Source organism: Otolemur garnettii, unplaced genomic scaffold (assembly GCF_000181295.1).
Source record: "Otolemur garnettii isolate 467f Iridium unplaced genomic scaffold, OtoGar3 scaffold00015, whole genome shotgun sequence".
Taxonomy (NCBI): domain Eukaryota; kingdom Metazoa; phylum Chordata; class Mammalia; order Primates; family Galagidae; genus Otolemur; species Otolemur garnettii.
The window spans coordinates 29906381-29929321 of NW_003852410.1; the positions used below are offsets into that span (position 1 = coordinate 29906381).

Consider the following 22941-nt stretch of genomic DNA (forward strand, 5'->3'; position numbering starts at 1 on the left):
TTTTTTTTTTTTTTTTTTTTGAGACAGAATCTCACTATGTCATCCTGGATAGAGTGCTGTGGTATCACAGCTCCCAGCAACCTCAAACTCTTAGGCTTAAGCAATTCTCTTGCCTCTGCCTCCCAAGAAGCTGGGACTACAGGCGCCTGCCACAATGCCCGGCTATTTTTCTGTTGCAGTTGTCATTGTTGTTTAGCTGGCCCAGGCTGGGTTTGAACCTGCTAGCCTTGGTGTATGTGGCCAGCGCCATAACCACTGCGCTGAGCCAAAAGGAGAATTCTTTTTTAAAGCATAGCTTTTGCTTTACCACAAAAAGAAAACAAATTGAAATGTGTTCCAACTTATTTTCCACAAAATTACCTTGCAATTACCTGTAAAAAATTATAAAAAGTTTATTAAAACGCTTACCTTATGGTGAAACTGATTAAAATTAAATAAATTTGTTCATAAAGTTTTACTAAAATTAGTTTTACTGTTAATAATATGCTAATGCAAATATAAAATTTGGTTTTATCTGTTAAGCAAGGTTTTTACATAATTTTAATAGATAGTGAAAGATTTTTATTCACCTTTTGAACAAACTGCAAAAAAAGGAGGGGGGGAAGAAAGAGACTGACTGATTCAGTGTGCCTATTTATCGGCTTGTTTTTCAGTTTGTTTTTATTAGCTATTGATTGTTTGGAAGTCTCCTCTATTAAAGTTTTGGCTTTTAATAATCTTTTTTTTCCTTTCCATTTCTCTAAAACCCTTTTCTGGAAAGATTTTTATAATCTTGAGTTACCACTTTGACTAAATGAATAACTATGATTTTTATAGTAGCCTGTGACCTTGTTTTATGACAAGTGTTTTAAACTTTCGATATCTGAGAAACTTTCCAAAATAAAAATCCTAAATTTATTATTTTTGACCTCAAATTATCTTTTAATAGTAGAGCCACTGAAAGTCCAAGAGAGATGTACTAAGCTCCCTTGTCACAGGAAAATCATAAAGAAAGCACTGTCAAATGCGAAATGTTGGTTAACTTTCTAAGTGTCAGATTTGTATAAAATTGTTATTAACATGTGCTCCAAAATTGCACAAAATTTCTAAAATTCAGACATGTCTTGGTGTCTGTTATCAATAAGTATGATTATTATGTTAAATTTAGGTCTAATAAATTATTGTTGTTATGTTAAAGTAAGTTAATTATTATATTAAATTGTCAAACTGACAACCAAATTTTGTTGTCAACTGTCTCTTTAACCCTGGCTAGTCTAGACCTTTTGTTATTCATGGACCATTATTATTTTGATTCTTCTCAAAAAGTGTTTTTTTAAATGATTATAATTCAAAATTTGCTTCTTCAAAGAGACTCATGGAAAGGACTGAGAAGTACTTTTGAATACATGTTTCTAATAACTTTAGAGATCTTACCATTTGGAATGAATCCTGAATTCTTTCCTGACTACAAGTGTCCAAATAATGTTTTCAATTCTTCCATTTTTCTGACTTAGACTCAATGAAACTGCCACCAGCTTTTCTCTGAGGCCCTACCAGCAAATGTTGTGACACACCAACTCCACAATAAATTGTTCCAAATATTAACCTTTGCATTCCTTTTGATCAAAAGCTACTTCCACTTTAACTAAACATGCTTTATAACATCTAGAGACACTTCAGCTGGATGTCCTCCAGACTCTAAAGAAACTGGTTTATTTTAATTAAAAAACTGACACATTCATAAAGATTGCCAACCCAACCTCAAACGGAACAAAATTAATTACATGGGATTAAACTAATTTATTTTTATGACTTTTTGTTTAAAAGATTGCTGATTCTTTTTTGTTTGTTTGTTTTCTTGGAGTTAAGAAAACTTGCTTCTTTTTAGCTATTCATAGCTTTCAATAAATTGTTAAAAGTACATTTTTGTGAGCAATCTTAAGTATTTATTTTCCTTTCTACTTGATTTCTCCAAAATTTGAAAGCTATTAAGTATTCTTATTTTATGGCAATAAGATTATTTGTAAAACTTCAGTAAGAATCTGTTTTCTCAGGGTGGCATCTGTGGCTCAAAGGAGTAGGGCACTGGCCCCATATGCTGGAGGTGGCGGGTTCAAACCCAGCCCCAACCAGAAACTGCCAAAAAAAAAAAAAATCTGTTTTCTCTGATAACGAGACAGAATTAGAGAAACTGGTTATTTTACTAGGCTTTGCCTGGAATAGCATATTTTCAGATATGCCCAGATTGCTTTGAGGAATCAGACTGACTTTATAAGGCCAGTAAAAAGCTCTTTGAATAAACTGTCCTGGTAACTCATCAATAACATTTCCAGATCTGTGGGAACTAAACGTCATTTTCTGACAGATTTAGAAACCTCAAGTTAGTTGAGACCTCAAGAAAAGAGGGGTTTACCCAATTCATATAGGTATTTATAGGGGCTGTAAAATCCTTAGCTTGGCTTGACAGGTTTTTAATTTTAAGTCTAACCTGAGATTTCTCGTGAAAAAGCAGAAAGAGAAAGGAAAGGGGAAGAGAAAAGAAAAAGAGAGGGAAAGAAAAAGGGAGAGGGGAATGGAGAAAGGAAGGGGAAGGGAAAAGGAAAGGAAGGGGAAGAGAAATGAAATGGGGAGAAAATGAAAGGGGAAGGGAAAGGGCAAGGGAGGGGAAATGAAAGAAAAGAAGGAAACACGAAGAAAGGAAAGGGAATGCAATAAAAGTAAGTACAAAATCTTTCTTCTAGGACAGGCCTGGTGTCTCACATGTGTAACCCTAGCACTCTGGGAGGCTAAGGCAGGTGGACTGCCCAAGCTCATAGGTTCGAAACCGAACTGTGCAAGAGTGAGACCATTTCTCTAAAAAAAAAAAAAATAGCTGGGCTGCCTACAGTCCCAGCTACTTGGGAGGCTGAGGCAAGAGAACTGCTTGAGCCCAAGAATTTGAGGTTACTGTGAGCTGTGCCATGGCACTCTACTGAGGGTGACAAAGTGAGACTCTATCTCAAAGAAAAAAATTTTTAAAATAAAAAAAAAAAGTCTTTCTTCTAAAGATTTGTATTTTTATTTATTTTTTTCCAGAGGCAGGATCTTGCTTTATTGCCCAGGCTGGAGTGTAATAGTGAGATCATAGCTCATGGTACCCTCAAACTCCTGGGGCTCAGGCAACATTCTGCATTATTCTCCTGAGTAGCTGGGACTACAGGCATGTGCCACCATGCTCAGCCATTTTTTATTTTTATTTTTTATTTTTTTTGCAGAGACAAAGTCTTACTATGTTGAACAGACTGGTCTTAAACACCTGGCCTCAAATGATCCTCTTGCCTCAGCCTCCCAAATTGCCAGGATTATAGGCATGAGCCATCACATCAGAGAGCCTTTTTATTTTATTTTATTTTATTTATTTATTTTTGAGACAGAGACTCACTATGTAGTCCTGGGTAGAATGCTCAGCCATCACAGCTCACAGCAACCTCAAACCCTTGGGCTTAACCAATTCTCCTGCCCCTGCCTCTCAAGTAGCTGGGAGTACAGGTGCCCACCACAACGCCCAGTTATTTTTTGGTTGTAGTTGTCATTGTTTTTTAGTTGGCCCAGGACAGGTTCTAACCCACCGTCTCAGTGCATGTGGCTGATGCCATAACTACTGTGCTACGAGTGTGGAGACCTTTTTATTTTTTATTTCAGAATTTTTTTTTTTTTTTTTTGAGACAGAATCTCATTATGTCACCCTCGGTAGAGTGCTGTAGCATCACAGCTCATAGCAACCTCAAACCCTTGGGCTTAAGCGATTCTCTTGCCTCAGCTTCCCAAGTAGCTGGAACTATAGGCACCTGCCAGAATCCCTGGTTCTTTTTTTGTGGTACTTGTCATTATTGTTTGGCAGGCCTGGGTGCGTTCAAGCCCACCACCCTGGGTGTATGTGGCCAGTGCCCTAACCATTGAGTACAGGCGCCAAGCCTAGATTTTTTTTTTTTTTTTTTTTTTGATACAGAGTCTCACTTTGTTGCCAGGGCTAGATTGCAGTAGTGTCATCATAGCTTACTGCAACCTAAAGCTCCTGGGCTCCTGGGCTCAAGCAGTCCTCCTGCCTCAGCTTTCCCAGTAGCTCAGACTATAGTTGTACGTCACCATGCCTGGCTAATTTTTCTTTTTTCTTTTTTGTAGAGACATGGTTCCTCTGTTGCTTGGGCCAGCCTAAACTCCAGGCCTCAAGCAATCCTCTCACCTCAGCTTCTCAAAGTGCTAGATAGAATTATAGGTGTGAGCCATTGTACCCAGCCCAGATTATGTATTCTGTTATTACTTTGCCCCAAATCCCTGTGCCAATTTCTCATAAAAGTGAAATTCAATAATTAGAAGATAAAAGGATATACTAATCTTTGATTCATGAGTATTATATTAAAAGAAAGGAATATACCATATTTATTAAGTAACTGCTTCAAAGTATTATTAAATTCACATTTAATATTATGGTATCTAAAGCTGCCCAAACAGAAGCTTTTCTAAAACCAATAAATGAAATTCCAAGTTTCCTTGAAGGATCTCTGAATAGTGTAACATTTGATCTGCTGAATTTATGTCTCTTGCAATTACCAGGTATGATCCTTACAACCTCCAAGTACTCCTGAAGTTGTAAGGGGGGGAGGAGGATGTACCACATATGTGTGTACATGCACACAGTGAAATTATGTGCATTATATAGTGGAAAACCATTCACTTCAAAGTTAGAATAAAAAGAGAAAAATGTCTGAGAAATTGTTTCCTCATAGGAAAAGATACAGACTTCATTAACAAAACTTTACTACACATGATGATCTTTATTAGTCACTAGTAAGACCAAGAGAATATCACAAACTTGAAATTGTGCTAGACTAAACAGCTACACGATTTTCAAGTAAAAAGGAATTTACAATATTTTTGTTCAGAATTCAGCAGAGGTCTAAATTGCCTCAAAAGCCAAGCTATCTTTAAAATATTCTTAAAAAAAAATTTCTTTTACTTAAAATCCCCTTATTTTGTAATCTTTAGAATATTCTTAAAGATAGTCATCCCCTAAGGGAAGGTAGTTCATGTCACACTGTAGGACAATCTATTACTACTCCTACCCTAGAAAGCTCCTGCTACCCTGTAAGCCATCTTCAGAATTGATTACCCAAACTAAATACAGTAGGACTGTGTAAGGCGATCACCAAAGGGACGGTACCAAACTGGTCAATGCATAAAGGTGGTCAGCATAAGGAACTTCCACCGAGTATATGTGGTACATGTCTGGTCTATGAAAATTAGGTCAGCTTAAGGAGGTGGTCAATGTAGGGAGATGGTCAATTATGGAGGTTCTACTGTAATTGTTTTTGTGCTTCATTTAATCTAAAAATGTATTTAAGAACCTCAAAATTAACAAGCGTGACACTTCCTTTTGGGGGGGGTAGTGGGCTAATATGAAATGTTTGGGTCTATCTGTGAGGACAAACAAATATTTTTCTCAAAAGAAAGAAAGAGAAACACTATAAAAAGATTTGTTGGCTCGGCGCCTATAGCTCAACCGGCTAAGGCGCCAGCCACGTACACCTAAGGTGGCGGGTTCGAATCCCCAGCCCGGACCCGCCAAACAACAATGACGGCTGCAACCAAAAAATAGCCGGGCGTTGTGGCGGGCGCCTGTGGTCCCAGCTACTTGGGAGGTGGAGGCAGGAGACTCGCTTGAGCCCAGGAGTTGGAGGTTGCTGTGAGCTGTAATGCCATGGCACTCTACCCAGGGGGACAGCTTGAGGCTCTGTCTCAAAAAAAAAAAAAAAAGATTTGTTGCTGTCTGAAGATGGCCCTTTGTGCACTTCTACTATAATAAACACATTGAAATCTCATTTTTCTTCTCACTTTTCAATTTTAGCCCCTGACTTCATTAAAATCAATGTGAAAAATACTCTGTACTCACTCTGGCATTCTATGAATTGATGAATAAAAGTGCAGTCCCCGCCACTCTTTGAAAGCAAGTGCTCTAATAAAGAAAGAAACACCTTTAAGGATATAGTTTGTTGCTGTCTGTGAAAACCAACAGCAAAGGTAGGAAAACTGAAATATATTAACATGGATAATTCTAAGTAAGATCAATATAAGTTGAATATATTTTAGTAGTTAAAGCAGACAAATTTAAAGTTAAATGACTAAAAAATCATTAATTTGTACCCTGAATGCTTAGCTTTTAAAGGTGCAGTTTTTATCCAAAGGGTTTAAGAAAATTAGATAAATATATTGCTTTGAAAAGTCTTCTCCCACATTTAAAACATACTTTTCCCTATTAAAGCTTAACAGATACCCTTAAATAATTTTAAAATTGTATATTTGTTATTACTAAACTAATTTTCAAGTGATTATTCTCTAAAGAGTTTTTCTTCAAAGCTATTCATCTTAGCTAAGAGGCAAAGGGTAAATACTTTAAGAATACCATAAAATTTCCTTAGGGGTTAAGGTTCAAAAAAAAAAAAAAAAAAAAAGAATACCATATAAACTAATGCCTTAAAAATTTTAAGGTACCAATATAGTATTTTAACTTTCATACTTATATTTCACAAATAGTCTTCTCTTTCAAGTCACTTAATCTGTACTTTATATTCTGTCAAAACATTGTTTATCTCTGCCAAAATGATCAAAATTAGGATTTGTACATTTCAAAGTAAGATTTTGGTCTTAGTGGTTTTGCTCAGGTCAAACAGAATTCAATTTAAAACAAAAAGATAAAGAGAATCAAAATCTAACATAAGGATTTAATATAGTTTCAGCCCTTTTCTTACAATAATCTTCATTTACTTTGATTTAAAATGTTACTTCTGAATCTGGAAAATATCCTTAACTACATATTTGAATCTTTTAAAATTAACAAACAGATTTTGGAAGCTTAAGTTTTAAGAATATATTCCAACATAACAACTACTTGGAAGGTGTGCAAGTACAGTACTAGAATCTGCCAAAGAGGACACATGATAATAGCACCACTCCTTATAAAAGCCTCTTTTCATTTCTCTTCCATCTTAACCCACTCCTCAATCATATCAACTTTGCATGATAGGAAGTCACCTCCTACTCTGATCATGCCTCACCTTCCCTTAACAACTTTACTGTTAGCCACCTTCTTTCCCTCTATACTCCAATCTATCATTACACTTTCTCTAATTACATTGTGTGCAGTCTACAGTCACTATCAGTGTAAGACAAAAATGTAAAATGTTTTGAAAAGATCAATGAATTATGTACTTAGAATATTATAAAGAAATATATAATGTAGCCTCAAAAATGCTAACTCCAACAGAAATTTGAAATTTAAAAAAGATTAATAAATGAAATTTGCCAATTACAGCCAAGAAAAGCTCTAATTGAATAATAATTGAATAGTAACTACTAAGATTAAAAGCGGTTTTACATAAATCCTATCTAAGCTGTCATAACACATTCAGAACTCAAACTATATAATATCATGTTAGATATAAAAACTCATTTGGGGCAGAGTGCCATGGTTCACACCTATAGTCCCAGTACTCTGGGAGAATGAGCAGAAGGAACCCTAAAGTCTCACTTGGCTAACACAGTGAGGCAGCATTTCTACATACACACATATATACAGACATAAATAAATAGCCAGGTGTGGTAGATTGTGCCTGTAGTCCCAGCTACTTAGAAGGCTGAGGCAGAAGGAAGAGTATAGGAATTTAAGATTACAGTGAGCTATGATCACACCACTGCACTCCAGCCTGGGTAACAGAGAGAGCTTGTCTCAAAAATAAAACAAAAAACCTCATTTGGAACTAAATTTTTACTCAACTAAGGAACTTTATAAACTTATTTGAAACCAAATTTCAGGCTAATACCAAAGGACTTCTATTTATTAAAGCAGGATATTCTATCATCACTTACCGAGCTAAAAGTCATCTTTACCTACTCTGATTTTAGTATCTAAACTCTACATTAAAATAGTCAACATAGAGTTAATGTATTTAATATAGTTTAAATAAAATTCCAAGTTAATACAAAAAGACAGACAAATTATATAACCTCTACAAGGGTACATCCTAAACACATGAGAGAAAAGTCTTTTGGATGGCATATATAGAGAATTTGAATCATGACACTTTTCATGTATTATGTACTCCATTTCTTGAATTCAGCTCCTTGGGAATTCTCTTTGGCAAAACTATAAAAGATGCCACTGATGATCCAAAAGGAATCAGATATTTACTGGGGAGAAAAGAGAGTGTCTATGACACTAAATAGGGTGTAGGAATGTTAAAAAAAAAAAAGAGATATAGAAACATAAAATAGAGGATCATTCTACTTAAAATAAATTTTATTCACATGAATTTCCTATGGATTTTGATTTTTTAAAACTCCTGCTGCCCAGGCAGCACCCATGGCTCAGTGAGTAGGGCACCGACCCCATACACTGAGGGTGGAGGGTTTGAACCTGACCCTGGCCAAACTGCATCAAAAAATAGCCGGGCTTTGTGGTGGGTGCCTGTAGTCCCAGCTTTAATATTGGGACTTTAATATTAGTCTCAGATTTTAATATTGACTAAATGTTGAAATAACAGTTTGGATACTGTGGGTTAAATAAAATATATTATTAAAATTTGTTTTACCTATTTCTTTTTACATTTTAATGTGGCTACTAGAAAATTTTTAATTATACATGTAGCAATCATATTTTCTTAGTACAATTCTATAAAGATATATTCAAATTATGCTTATTGGATAAGACACAAAAATGGTACAATGCAAAACCTGTACTTCTAGCAGCTACAATGAAGTAATTTCAAAAACAGAGTTCACTAGAAGTATTTTTTTTTTTTTTTTTTGGACAGAGCCTCAAGCTGTCCCCCTGAGTAGAGTGCCGTGGCATTACAGCTCACAGCAACCTCCAACTCCTGGGCTCAAGCGAGTCTCCTGCCTCCGCCTCCCAAGTAGCTGGGACCACAGGCGCCCGCCACAACGCCCGGCTATTTTTTGGTTGCAGCCGTCATTGTTGTTTTGGCGGGTCCGGGCTGGGGATTCGAACCCGCCACCTTAGGTGTATGTGGCTGGCGCCTTAGCCCGTTGAGCTACAGGCGCCGAGCCCACTAGAAGTATTAATTTTAATATCTCCAGAAATTTTGAAAAGTTTTTTACAATTACAATTGATTCTCTCTCTACTATTTAAAAGAATAATTTTAGTTAAAATTATATAATACAGGGTATCCCCAAAGTTTCCCCTAAAGTCACCATACATAAGAAAACTTGGAAATTATAGCTATATGTACCTTTATTTACAAATATTTGTGACAAAATATTTACAAAATATTCTCTACATGTTGGTCATCTCTTTCCATGTATATAAAAGGATTTTCTTTTACTTTTTTCAGTTTTTTTATTAAATTATAACTGTGTACACTGATGCATTTATGGGGTTCAGTGTACTGATTTGATATACAATGTGAAATGCTTACATTGAACTGATTAACACATCCATTCCCTCACTTACTTATTTGTTGTGGTAAGACAATTATACTCTTTTCTTAATAGTTTTGAAATGTACCATTGCATTACGTGCATTAGGTGAGGTAAAAGGGTTTTCTTAAGGAAAGAAACAGAAGGTTCCAGGTTGAGTTAACACTAACATCATTAATAAACACATACAAGTCAAAATGGTGATGATGGATTTATATAAAAGTGTGCAAGTCAGAAAGAGAAAAACAAGCAAAATAATAACAGAAAAATCTAAAAATCTTTTTTTTTTTTTTTTTTTGAGATAGAGCCTTAAGCTGTCGCCCTGGGTAGAGTGCCATGGCATTATAGCTCACAGCAACCTCCAACTCCAGGGCTCAAGTGATTCTCCTGCCTCCGCCTCCCAAGTAGCTGGGACTACAGGCTCCTGCCACAATGCCCTGCTATTTTTTGGTTGCAGCTGTTGTTGTTTGGTAGGGCTTAGACTGGATTCATACCTGTCAGCTCAGGTATATGTGGCTGGCGCCTTAGCCACTTGAGCCACAGGTGCCGAGCCCTAAAAATCATTTAAGGGCAGTATGTCTTTAGAAAATAAAGATAAAGTCATTTTAGTTGACAAACATAAGTGTAACTAGTTATTTGGATGCAATGAATATAAACTACACCTTTAAAATTTTTCAAATTGAAAATCAAATTGGAATTTTTAAAAGTCAATGCATTTTACAAAACATACATAGAACAATCAAAAGCAATGATTAATAAACTTTTTTTCTTGCAAGTTTCAAAATTCATTATATATACAATATTAGGTCTTGACCTTGATTACCTGAACCTATTCTGCCAGTTTTTGATTAGAAACAAACTTGAAAAAAAAAAAAAAAACCAGAATAAAAATACTCACCTCCTAATTCTATCAGAATTTGATTGCTGCCCAGGAACCATAATGATACCCCTCATATATGGAAAAAAATGTTAAATAGGAAGTTCTGGGCCTCAACTTTGATACCTTCCACTAACTTCTGTATAAAACTGAGATGACAGATACACAGATTGGTTCGCATAGAAAACTGTTTTATTCCTTTTGTACTCTAAGCATCTACTGCAGGATCTGGCATATAGTTGGTGTGCAATTAACACTGGAAGGAGGGAAATAGGGATCTTCAAGACTGAAGGATTACAGAAGCCACTGGGTAAAAAAGTATCCCATGTAACACACGAGGAAAACCAATAGTGGCTATAAGTCTTGGGAAGAGAGAACCCATGTTATCCAGAAAGAATGGTCATAGAACCAAGAACTAATAATAGATTTTTGTGATAGCAGAAATGATTGATCCCATTATCTTTGATTAATGAAATAAACAGGTAAAGAAAGCAATTTCCATGACATGTCCAACAGTTCAATGGGCTGTTTAAACAAGCTCAAAGATTAAAAACAGCATTTAATTATCAAATAGAAGCAGAACTTGATAGAATGAAATGGTAGTGTAGCTCTTTGAAAAATATAATGGAGGCTCGGCGCCTATAGCTCAACCGGCTAAGGCGCCAGCCACGTACACCTAAGGTGGCGGGTTCGAATCCCCAGCCCGGACCCGCCAAACAACAATGACGGCTGCAACCAAAAAAAAATGGCCGGGCGTTGTGGTGGGCGCCTGTGGTCCCAGCTACTTGGGAGGCGGAGGCAGGAGACTCGCTTGAGCCCAGGAGTTGGAGGTTGCTGTGAGCTGTGATGCCATGGCACTTTACCCAGGGGGACAGCTTGAGGCTCTGTCTCAAAAAAAAAAAAAAAAGAAAAAGAAAAATATAATGGGGGTGATGCCCAAAGCTCAGTGGTTGTGGTGCTCATAGCTCAGTGGTTACGGCGCCAGCCACATACACCATTGCTGGCAGGTTCGAACACGGCCTGGGCCTGCTAAACAACAATAACAACTGCAACAGAAAAATAGCTGGGTGTTCTGGTGGGCACCTGTAGTCCCAGCTACATGGGAGGCTAAGGCAAGAGAATCGCTTGAGCCCAAGAGTTTGAGGCTGCTGTGAGCTATGATGCCACAGTACCCTACTGAGTGCGACATAGTGAGACTCTGTCTGAAGAAAACAAAAAAGAAAAGAAAAGAAAAATACAATGGAGATAAAAGAGCTAGACTGTAACAGCCATTGCTTTTAAATTTTATTATTTTCTTACTACTTGAACAACTGAAATTTTCATATAAGGGATATCTAAGAACAGATCATAGCATTAAGTCTTAGAAAATAAAGGTAAGCTTGATTTTTAAAGACAGGGTTCAAAGGTCTATAACAGCATGCTTCTCATTCCAAACACGCAAAACCCTAAACTCATGATCCTGCTTAAATACTAAAAGGGTATTGTGAAAGAAAAATATTTAAGTTTTTTACACTACCTTTTTCTGTGCTCCCATTTATTTTAGGTAAGAAGTCATCAACTTGTATCCCTAGGATTAAGACAGTATTTCATTGCCTGATCAAAGAAAGTATTACTTTAAAATTGGTCTCAAGTGTAACCATGGCATTTTGTACTCCTGCACAGATAAGACTGTAAAGAACACTTCACATTTATTTTTACAAGGGTTCAACTTGCCATTTTCTATTAACTCAGAGAAAGGCTACAACTGCTTAGTGGCCTTCCAAAGAACCTTAAAATAAAAAATATCCTGCTGCTCAAATATTTTTCTTATTTAAATATTTCTAAATAGAACATCTCAAATGCAGAAATTTCATTCATGTCAAGGACTAAACAATGGTGCCCACTGGTGGTAGTCAAGCATATTTCTAGAGGAAATAGGTAAAACATCCCTTAAAGAAATTAAGTCCCCAGTATGTGATAGTAAACAGGTCAAAAGTTTAATGATAAAACTTGGATGACACCTACCTAAGCTGCTGCATTCTTTAAGAGTTTTCTCCTGAAGATGTTCTAACCGTACTGTAAATAAAAGCCCAGAACAAAGAAAAAGAGATATTTCATAGATAAAAAGAAAAAAAAAATCAAACCAAACCAATTTCTAGATTAGCTAACTCACCTTGTAAAGCTGTTAGCCTTTCATTGGTAAAATCATTATCAGCTTGCAAAGCTTCTATTTTTGCCTGGAGTTCCTGCTCTTTTTCTTCCATTTCATCTATTTTATGTTGTAATTCTTTTTTCTCAGCTTGTCCCTTTTGCTGGATTTCCTCTTGTTTTCCCTCTGCTACCTGTTAAGAAAGAAGGAAATTCAGTTATTTAATAAAACCTAAGCTTTATTTAATAAGCTTAAAACAGGCTGAACACAGTGGCTCATGCCTGTAATCCCAGCACTCTGGCAGGCTGAGGTGGCCAGATTGCTTTGAGCTCAGGTGTGCAAGACCAGCCTAAGCAAGAGTGAGACCCTGTCTCTATTAAAAATAGAAAAATTAGCCAGGCATTGTGGTGGGCACCTGGAGTCCCAGATCCTTGCGGGGCTGAGGCAGAGGACTGCTTGAGCCCAGGAGTTTGAGGTTGCTGTGAGCTATGACGCCAGAGCACTGTATAGAAGATAACAAAGTAAGACTCTCTCACAAAAAAAAAAAAAAAAGAAAGAAAAAAAAGAAAAAAAACTAATTTTTTTTTCTTTTTTTTTTTTGGTAGGGACAGGACCTTGCTATGTTGCCCAGGCCGATCTTGAACTTCTGGCCTCAAGTCATCCTCCCACCTCCCCAAAGTGCTATGATTACAGGCTTGAGCCACCATGCCCAGGCAAGAATAACATTTTGATGGTTCCTAAAAGACCTAGAAAGGACCTTACAGATAACTTATCCTTTGAACCTCCAAATTATAAGACATAGTTTTCCTCTTAGGGGAGGAAAAATCGTTAAGATATAAATGTAACTAATTCTGAAATTTTAAACAAAATTATATTTAGCTAAAGGAATGATGGTACAAGCATTTCTTAAAAAGACTTTCTTTTAACAAGACCACTCATTAAAACTACCATAAGTTAACCATACAGATGGGAGAGGTGTACTGGGCTTCTCTAACAAATGCATATCTTCAAGGTACTTGATCCATGGCTTAAATTACAACAAGATAGATCTTCACAAACTCAGGTACAAGATTTTAAAGGACCAACTAGACATTACTCTATGGTCTGATCTGTCCTCATCTTAAATGTCCCATGGCTGGGGGATCAAGCAGTTCACTCAAAGATAGTCTGAGCTTATTCCAGCACTAAATAGCACAGCCCTGCCTTTCCAATGGCCTAAAGATAAATAGTTTCAGGTTTTAAAAAAATAAGAATATCTTGGGTTTTGCTGATTCTCATCTGTTTTCTGTTATATATTAAAAGATGTCCATTGTAAAGCACTGACTTCATTTCCAACTGACAACTTTTACAAGCTTACAATTATATATAATAATCAAGTTTGGGTTAAATGGAATATAAACATCTTATTTTCACTATAATTTTCAACCATTATCAAATTTTACTCAACATCTATTCAGCAACACCTAAATTCATAAGCTATCTAGTGTGTTAAATAGGATTAGCTTAACATACTTTCAAATTGAGTAAATACATACCTTTAACTTATCAGATAAATCTTTAATCTCATTAACAGCTCCATTATATTTATTGGCTAATTCTCTCAATTCTTCCTGAGTCCGTTCATTCATTTCTTTCAGGTGGGTACATTCATCTTCAGTATTACTCAGACTTCGCTGAAATTCAAGTTTATAGGCAATTTATTTAGAATAAATGCACATTATTATTTAGAAGTCTTTTTAAATTCAATTTATAAAAAGTATAATCTTATTGGCTATTCTAAATTGACATCTGCCCTGGACTTTATATAAAGCTGAGTTAAATGACAAAAGAATTTCAGTTTACTTCAGGTACATACTAACACAACGAAAAGGCAACGAAGAATTGGGTGGTGGTGGGGAATGGGGAGAGGCAGGAAGAAGATGCTACTTTTATACAATTACACTTCTGAAAGGCCAAAAGGTACTAAAGTATTTTAAGTCTATCAATTCTTGAAAGCAAATTTAATAATACGCGGCAATAATTTAATAAGAGGGCCAGGCACAGTGACTCATACCTGTAATCCTAGCATTTTGAGAGACTGAGGAGGTGGACTACTTGAGGTCAGGAGTTCAAGACCAGCCTGAGCAAGAGCAAGACCCCATCTCTACTAAAGAAACTCCCACTTCTGGGCTCTTGTCGTCATCCTGTCTCAGCCTCCCAAGTAGCTGGGAGTATAGGCTCATGCTAATTCATCCAGCTAATTTTTCTATTTTTAGTAGAGAAGTGGTCTCGCTCTTGCTTTGGCTGGTCTTAAACTCCTAAGCTCAAGCAATTCTTTTGCCTTAGCCTCTCAGAGTGCTAAGATTACAGACCTGAGCCACTGCACCCAGCCCTGTTTGTTTTTGAGACAAGGTCTCATTCTGTCACCCAGACTGGAGTAGTTTCACGATCACAGCTTAATCTAACTTTCAACTTCTGGGCTAAAGGGCATCTCTTGGTTCAGCCTCCCAAGTAGTTAAGACTACAGGTGTGCATCACCACACTTGACTCGTTTTAAAAAAAAAAAATTTGTAGCCTAGGTGCAGTGGCTTATGCCTGTAATCCTAGTACTCTGGGAGGTCAAGGCAGGTGAACTGACTGAACTCATAGGTTCGAGACCAACCTAAGACAGAGCAAGACCTCATCTCTGAAAATAGCTGGCATTGTGGCAGGTGCCTGTAGTCCAAGCTACATGGGAGGCTGAAACGAGAATCACTTGAACCCAAGAGTAAGGTTGCCGTGAGCTATGATGTCAGAGCACTCTACCAAGGGTAACAAAGTAAGACTCTATCTCACCCCCCCCCAAAAATAAATAAATAAATTATTTTTTTGTAGGGACAGGGCCTTGCTACATTGCCCAGGCTGATCTTAAACTTCTGGCCTCAAGTGATCCTCCCACCTCCTTAAAGTGCTATGATTATAGGCATGAGCCACCATGCCCAGGCAAGAATAACATTCTGATGGTTCCTAAAAGACCTAGAAAGGATCTTACAGATAATTTGTCCTTTGAACCTCCAAATTATAAGGCATAGTTTTCCTCTTAGGGGATAGGTAAAGTAATACCATGTGGTGTATGTAGGTTCTCAACCTACACTGACCATCCTCAATTAGAAACAAAGCAAAACCAGATGGCAAGAGAGCAATTCCTGGCACATATGGTCCACTGCCTGGTGCTTGAATCCTAAGCAAAGTGCAAATGGTAAGACTGTCTGGTTAGGCTTTTATTTCCTCAGTCAATGACTAGGGAGCATAATCACCAAAACTCACATGGTTATATTAAGAATTTCTGTCAATGAAAGCAAGACAACAACTGTTCCTTCCCATCTCTGTGCTATTCATTAATGATAATACCCAAATTGAAAGTGTTCTTAGATGTTTGAAAGTTTTTAAAATCATACTACATAGTATTCTTAAAAGTGAAATACCTCAACTTCTGAAAGTTTTCTAACCACTTCAATTTTCTCTTGAAGAACCCGCCTCAGAGACTCTTTGGCTGTTGTCTCATAGTTATGTTTATCTTCCTGTAATGCTATAAGTTCCTTCCGTAAACTATCTTCTGTTTGATTCTAGAATAAAAAATATTTATAATTATGGCCAAGTTACTTTTAAAAAGGCATTTACTGTTGGGGGGGGAAGGACACATTATGACACTTTTAAAATTATATATTAACATACCTCCAAACATGAAAGGTGTTGGCCCTGTATTAACTAAAGATATATTTATGCCTTCACAAAAATATTAATGTATTAGTTCTTACTTCTAAAAAATAAAAAGTCAAAGCTAATTGAGATTTTTTTCTCTCAAATAGTATACAAAATGTATTACTTTTGTATTTGTCATATTTTTTGCAAACCATTATATTTACATTGGTGGGCAAAAATAATCAGTTACCTTCATAGGCATCAAACATTTTATTTATTTATTTATTTAGAGACAGAGTCTCATTTTGTCACCCTCGGAAGAGTGCCGTGGCATCATAGCTCACAGCAACCTCCAGCTCTTGGGCTTAAGCATTCTTTTGCCTCAGCCTCCCGAGTAGCTGAGACTATAGGCGCCTGTCACAGTGCCTGGTTATTTTTTTGTTGCAGTTTGGCTGGGGCCAGGTTCGAACCTGCCACCCTCAGTGTATGGGACTGGTGCCCTACACTGGTGCCACCCACATCAAGCATTTTAAAACAATGGTTAAAACAAAAGGAATAGAAGAATCATAGGGAAAAGGAGACTCCATATCTGGGGAAGGAAATGTACAAAAGAAGCCTGGGACATCTTGTCTCATACAACAGAAATAAGCTAAGTCTGCTGGGGTTCTATCATAATAAAGACTCAGGAGCCAATTTGAAAAGGTTTATGGTGACTAAAGATGAGATAATTTGAATAGCAATGAGAAAAACAGGAGAAGGCTGTCAAAACAGTGCACAGGTAAGAGATGAAGCTTTAAATGGGGTGAGAACAGTAGATGGGAAGAGGCACCAGAGGTCGGGGTATGTATGTGTGTAAAAGCAACTATAATAGATTTAAACACATCAAACACCTTTGAATCTAAGTGTGAAGGGAAACACTATGGCCATTCTTTGGTAGACAAAAGGAAACCAATTCATTATCCTGAAATCCAGTAAATAAGAGGGAAAAAATCCTGCTTTTCCTATAGATAATGTACCACAGGGTAACCAAATGGTTGAAATGGGGAAGCTTTTCTTTATACAAGTAATCCAGCTACACATATGAAAGAATGATATAATTAAATCACCATTTTTGTAAACCTTAATGAAATAATGGATCTAGGCAAAGACCATCAACAACTGATAAAAACTAAAACCATGGGCAGTGCCTGTGGCTCAATGGGTAGAGTGCTGGCCCCATATACCAAAGGTGTCGGGTTCAAACCTAGCCCCAGCCCAACTGCAACAAAAAAATAGCCAGGCGTTGTGGCAGGCACCTATAGTCCCAGCTACTCAGGAGGTTGAGGCAAGAGAATCACCTAAGCCCAGGATTTGGAGGTTGCTGTGAGCTGTGACACCAAAGCACTCAAGCAAGGGTGATAAAGTGAGACTCACAAAAAAAAAAAAAAACTAAAACCAGAAGACAACTGGACATTAGCTTGCCTCTTGGTAGAAGAATACAATTATCATCCACAAAGAGTTGTTGGCAAAAAATAATTTTTTTAAGACTAAATCAGACCACATCTTTAGATCAAACTACTAATTTATGGTGTATGGGGGGCCTAGAAAGAAATCCTAGAAGACAAATAATACAGTTTCTCCAACAAATACTAACTACAATAGAGAAAAGAGAGTTGTACATGGGTATTCATTATGTAAGTTTTTCTACTCACATGTACATGTAAAATTTTCCATGACAAAAGATTAAAAAGGATTTTGAAAATGCATAAAAGTGGCTCGTGGCCTGTGGCTCAAGTGGCTAAGGCGCCAGCCACGTACACCTAAGGTGGCGGGTTGGAATCCAGCCCAGGCCCGCTAAACAACGATGGCTGCAACCAAAAAATAGCCGGGCATTGTGGCAGGCACCTGTGGTCCTAGCTACTTGGGAGGCTGAGGCAGGAGACTCACTTGAGCCCAGGAGTTGGAGGCTGCTGTGAGCTGTGATGTCACAGCACTCTACCCAGGGGGACAGCTTGAGGCTCTGTCTCAAAAAAGAAAAAAAAAAGAAAAAGAAAATGCATAAAAGTTTCGGCATATGCTCAAAGTGTTAAAGAAATGAAGCTATGACTTTAAAAAATAATGGGGAAAGGCGGAGCAAGATGGTGGCCGAGTAACAGCTTAGCTTCTCTGTAACCGGGCGCGGGCAGATTAGGGACAGAAGACTCCAGGCATCTCTGGCTGGTAGGATCTGCCCAAAACATCCCTTTGGGGATACAGGGAGACAGCGAGAGACTTCTCCACCCCAAGAGGAGGACAAAAGCAGTGGAGAACTGGACTCATCAAAACCTTAGACCAGAGGCGTGGCAACTTAAAGAGCAAGAGGAAGTGAAAGGAAAATTAGGGCATGGAAACAGATCAAAGAAAACACTCATGAGGAAAAATTAGCAGAAAAATCCTGGCAACATGAAAAACCGGTCCAGAGCAACCCCTCCCAAGGGACTGTGAGGTAGCTACTATAGAGGATTCTACTATAAAGAAATGTTAGAAATGATAGAAAGGGAATTTAGAATACAGATGATGAAAACAATGAAGTAAATTGCTGAGAAAGTAGAAAATAACCAAAAGGAAATCCAAAAACAGAACAGAAATAAAAAATAAGAGACGAACGATATGAAGAATATAGAAAAGATATAGCAGAGATGAAGGAATTGAAGAAGTCAGTTAGGGAACTTAAAGATGCAATAGAAAGTATCAACAATAGATTAGACCAGGTGTCTTCAAACTATGGCCCATGGGCCACATGCGGTCGCCTAGGACATTTATCCGGACCACTGGGTGTTTTTGCTGCCGCTGCCTGTCCTATTTAGCAGCTGACTCATCCCGGGCCCGCAGTCCAGCCCTCCAATGGTCTGAGGACCCAGTGACTGGCCCCTGTTTAAAGTTTGAGGACCCCTGGATTAGACCATGCAGAAGAAAGAATCTCAAAGGTAGAGGACTAAGTTCTTGAGATAGTTAACTCAAATAGTTAAAGAGACAGAAAAAAAGAGAGAGAAAGCAGAATGTTCATTGACACAATTATGGGTACTTTATAAAGCATTCAAACATACAAGTTATAGGTATCTCAGAAGGGGAAGAAGAATGCCCCAGAGGAATGGAAGCCATTCTAGAGAATAATTATAAATGAAAATTGCCCAAATATCACCAAAGATTCTGACTCCTTTCAGAGGGATATCGGACCCCAGGTCACCTCAATTCAAATACAGCTTCTCCAAGACACATTGTGGTAAACCTGTCCAAAGTCAAGACAAAAGAAAAGATTTTGCAAGCTACCAGGAGTAAGCGCCAATTGACCTACAGGGACAAATCCATCAGGGTGACTGCAGACTTCTCTAACAAAACTTTTCAAGCCAGAAGACAATGGTCATCTACCTTTAATCTACTTAAACAGAACAGTTTCCAACCCAGAATTCTACATCCTGCTAAGCTAAGCTTTATAATTTGACAGAGAAATCAAATCTTTTACTGATAGGCAAACACTGAGGAAATCTGCCACAAGACCAGCTCTACACACTGACCATCACAATGGACCACAAGCAGAGTAAGCACCCAGAAATTAAAGGACAGAGCCTAGGTTCCAAAATGATGCAAAAGACAAAAGTAAGCAATGCACTTTCACAAAATAAGATGAATAGAATACTACCACACTTATCAATTATCTCAATAAATGTTAATGGCTTGAATTCTCCACTGAAGAGGCATAGATTGACTGGATTAAAAAACATAAGCTATCCATTTGCTGTTTGCAGGAAACACACCTAGCCTCAAAAGACAAATTAAAACTCAGAGTTAAGGGTTGGAAGACAATTTTTCAGGCAAACAGAATTCAGAAGAAAAGAGGAGTTGCAATCTTATTTTCAGATACATGTGGATTTAAAGCAACTAAAGTCAAAAAAGACAAAGATGATCACTTTATATTGGTCAAGGGAAAAATACAACAAGAAGACATTTCAATTCTAAATATTTATGCACCCAACTTAAATGCTCCCAGATTCTTAAAACAGATCTTATTCAGTCTGAGCAATATGATATCCTGTAACACCAAAATAACAGGGAACTTTAACAGCTCCTCTTATAGAGCTGGACAGATCCTCTAGACAGAAATTAAACAAAGATATAAGGGACTAAATGAGACCCTAGAAAAACTGTGCCTGATAGACGCATATAGAACACTTTTTCCTAAAGATAAAGAATATACATTCTTCTCATCACCTCATGGAACATTCTCCAAAATTGATCACATCCTAGTACACAAAACAAACCTCAACAGAATTAAAAGAATTTAAATTTTACCATGTATCTTCTCAGACCACAGGGCACTAAAGGTGGAACTCAACTCCAACAAAAACATTCAACCCCCACACAAAGGCATGCAAATTAAACAACCTTATGCTGAATGAGAGTTGGGTGCAGGAAGAAATAAAAGAGGAAATCATTAACTTCCTTGAGCATAACAATAATGAAGACACAAGCTACCAAAACCTGCAGGATACAGCAAAAGCTGTTCTAAGAGGAAACTCATCTAACTGCTTTAGATGCCTACATTCAAAAAACAGAAAGAGGGCACATCAGCAAACTCACAAGCCATCTTATGGAATTGGGAAAAGAAGAACAATCTAAGCCTAAACCCAGAAAATATCCAAAATTAAATCAGAGATTAATTAAATTGAAAACAAAAGAATCACTCAGAAAATTAACAAAATGAAGAGTTGGTTTTTTGAAAAAATAAATAAAATAGATAAACTTTTGGCCAGACTAACTAGAAAATCTCTAGTAACCTCAATCAGAAATGATAAAGGGGAAATAACAACTAATGCCACAGAGATACAAGAGATCATCTCTGAATACTACCAGAAACTCTATGCCCAAAAATTTGACAATGTGAAGGAAATGGATCAATATTTGGAATCAAACCCTCTCCCTAGACTTAGCCAGGAAGAAACAGAAATCCTGAACAGACCAATTTCAAGCACTGAGATCAAAGAAACAATAAAAAATCTCCCAACAAAAAAAATGCCCTGGTCGGAAGGCTTCACACCAGAATTCTATCCAACCTTCAAAGAAGAGCTTATTCCCGTACTGCAGAAATAATTCTAAAAAATTGAGGAGGAAAGAATCTTCCCCAACACATTCTATAAAGCAAACATCACCCTGATACCAAAACCAAGAAAAGCCCCAACTTAAAAGGAGAATTTCAGACCAGTTTCACTAATGAATATAGATGCAAAAATTATCAACAAAATCCTGGCCAAATAGATTAAATTACAGCTTATCATCAAAAAAGTCATACATCATGATCAAGTAGTTTTTCATCCCAGGGACACAAGGCTGGTTTAACATACGCAAGTCCATAAATGTGACTCACCATACCAACAGAAGCAAAAACTAAGACCATATGATCCTTTCAATACATGCAGAAAAAGCATTTGATAAAATCCAGCATCCTTTTCTAATGAGAACACTGAAGAGTATAGGCATATGTGGCACATTTCTTAAACTGATCAAAGCTATCTATGACAAATCCACAGCTAATATTTTACTGAGTAGAGTTAAACTGAAAGCTTTTCCACTTAGAACTGGAACCAGACAAGGTTGCCCTCTGTCACCATTACTATTCAACATAGTGCTGGAAGTTCTAGCCAATACAATTAGGCAAGACAAGGAAATAAAGGACATCCAAATGGGAACAGAGGAGGTCAAACTCTCCCTCTTTGCTGACGATATGATCTTATACTTAGAGAACCCCAAAGACTCAACCACAAGACTCCTGGAAGTCATCAAAAAATACAGTAATATCTCAGGATATAAAATCAATGTCCACAAGTAAGTAGCCTTTGTATACGCTAATAACAGCTAAGATGAGAGGCTAATTAAGGACACAGCTCCCTTCACCATAGCTTCAAAGAAAATGAAATACCTAGGAATATACCTAAAAAAAAGAGGTGAAGGACCTCTATAAAGAAAATTATGAAACCCTAAGAAAGGAAATAGCAGAGGATATTAACAAATGGAAGAACATACCATGCTCATGGCTGGGAAGAATCAACATTGTTAAAATGTCTATACTTCTCAAAGCAATCTACCAATTCAATGCCATCCCTATTAAAATTCCAACATCATACTTTCAAGGTTTGGAAAAAATGATTCTGCATTTTGTATGGAAACAGAAAGAAATTCATATAGCTAAGGCAATTCTTAGTAATAAAAACAAAGCTGGGGGCATCAGCATACCAGATTTTAAGCTATACTACAAGGCGACAGTGGTAAAGACTGCATGGTATTGGCACAAAAATAGAGACACAGATATTTGGAATCAAATAGAAAACTAGGAAAAGAAACTAACATCTTAAGCCATTACCTAATCTTCAATAAACCAAACAAGAACATACACTGGGAGAAAGACTCCCTATTCAATATAAATGGTGCTGGGAGAACTGATATCCCCGTGTGAAAGACTGAAACTGAACCTGTACCTTTCTCCACTCACAAAAATTGATTCAAGATGGATACAGGACTTAAATTTAAGGCATGAAACGATAAAAGTCCTCAAAGAAAGCATAAAAGAAACCCTGGAAGATACTGGCCTGGGGGAAGACTTTATGAAAAAGACTACTGTGGCAACTGCAACACAACTAAACAAATGGGACTTAATTAAACTCAAAAGCTTCTGTACAGCTAAGTAGACAACAACCAAAGCAAACAGACAACCTACACAATGGGAAAGGATATTTGCATATTTTGAATCAGACAAAAGCGTGATAACTAGGATCCATAGAGAATTCAAATTAATCCACATGAAAAAAGCCAACAGGCT

General features: G+C 37.1%; 1 protein-coding gene across 1 annotated transcript in view; it reads right to left on the minus strand.

The window, feature by feature from the left end:
* Positions 1-22941, minus strand: part of SLMAP (sarcolemma associated protein) — a 172316-nt gene that overhangs the window by 45797 nt on the left and 103578 nt on the right. Inside the window, exons 9-14 of the mRNA XM_023510665.1 lie at positions 15896-16036; positions 13988-14125; positions 12477-12645; positions 12329-12379; positions 11841-11891; positions 5909-5971 (exon numbers count right to left, since the gene is read on the minus strand). Of these exons, the coding sequence (XP_023366433.1) occupies positions 5909-5971; positions 11841-11891; positions 12329-12379; positions 12477-12645; positions 13988-14125; positions 15896-16036 (613 nt within the window). The remainder of the gene's footprint in view (positions 1-5908; positions 5972-11840; positions 11892-12328; positions 12380-12476; positions 12646-13987; positions 14126-15895; positions 16037-22941) is intronic.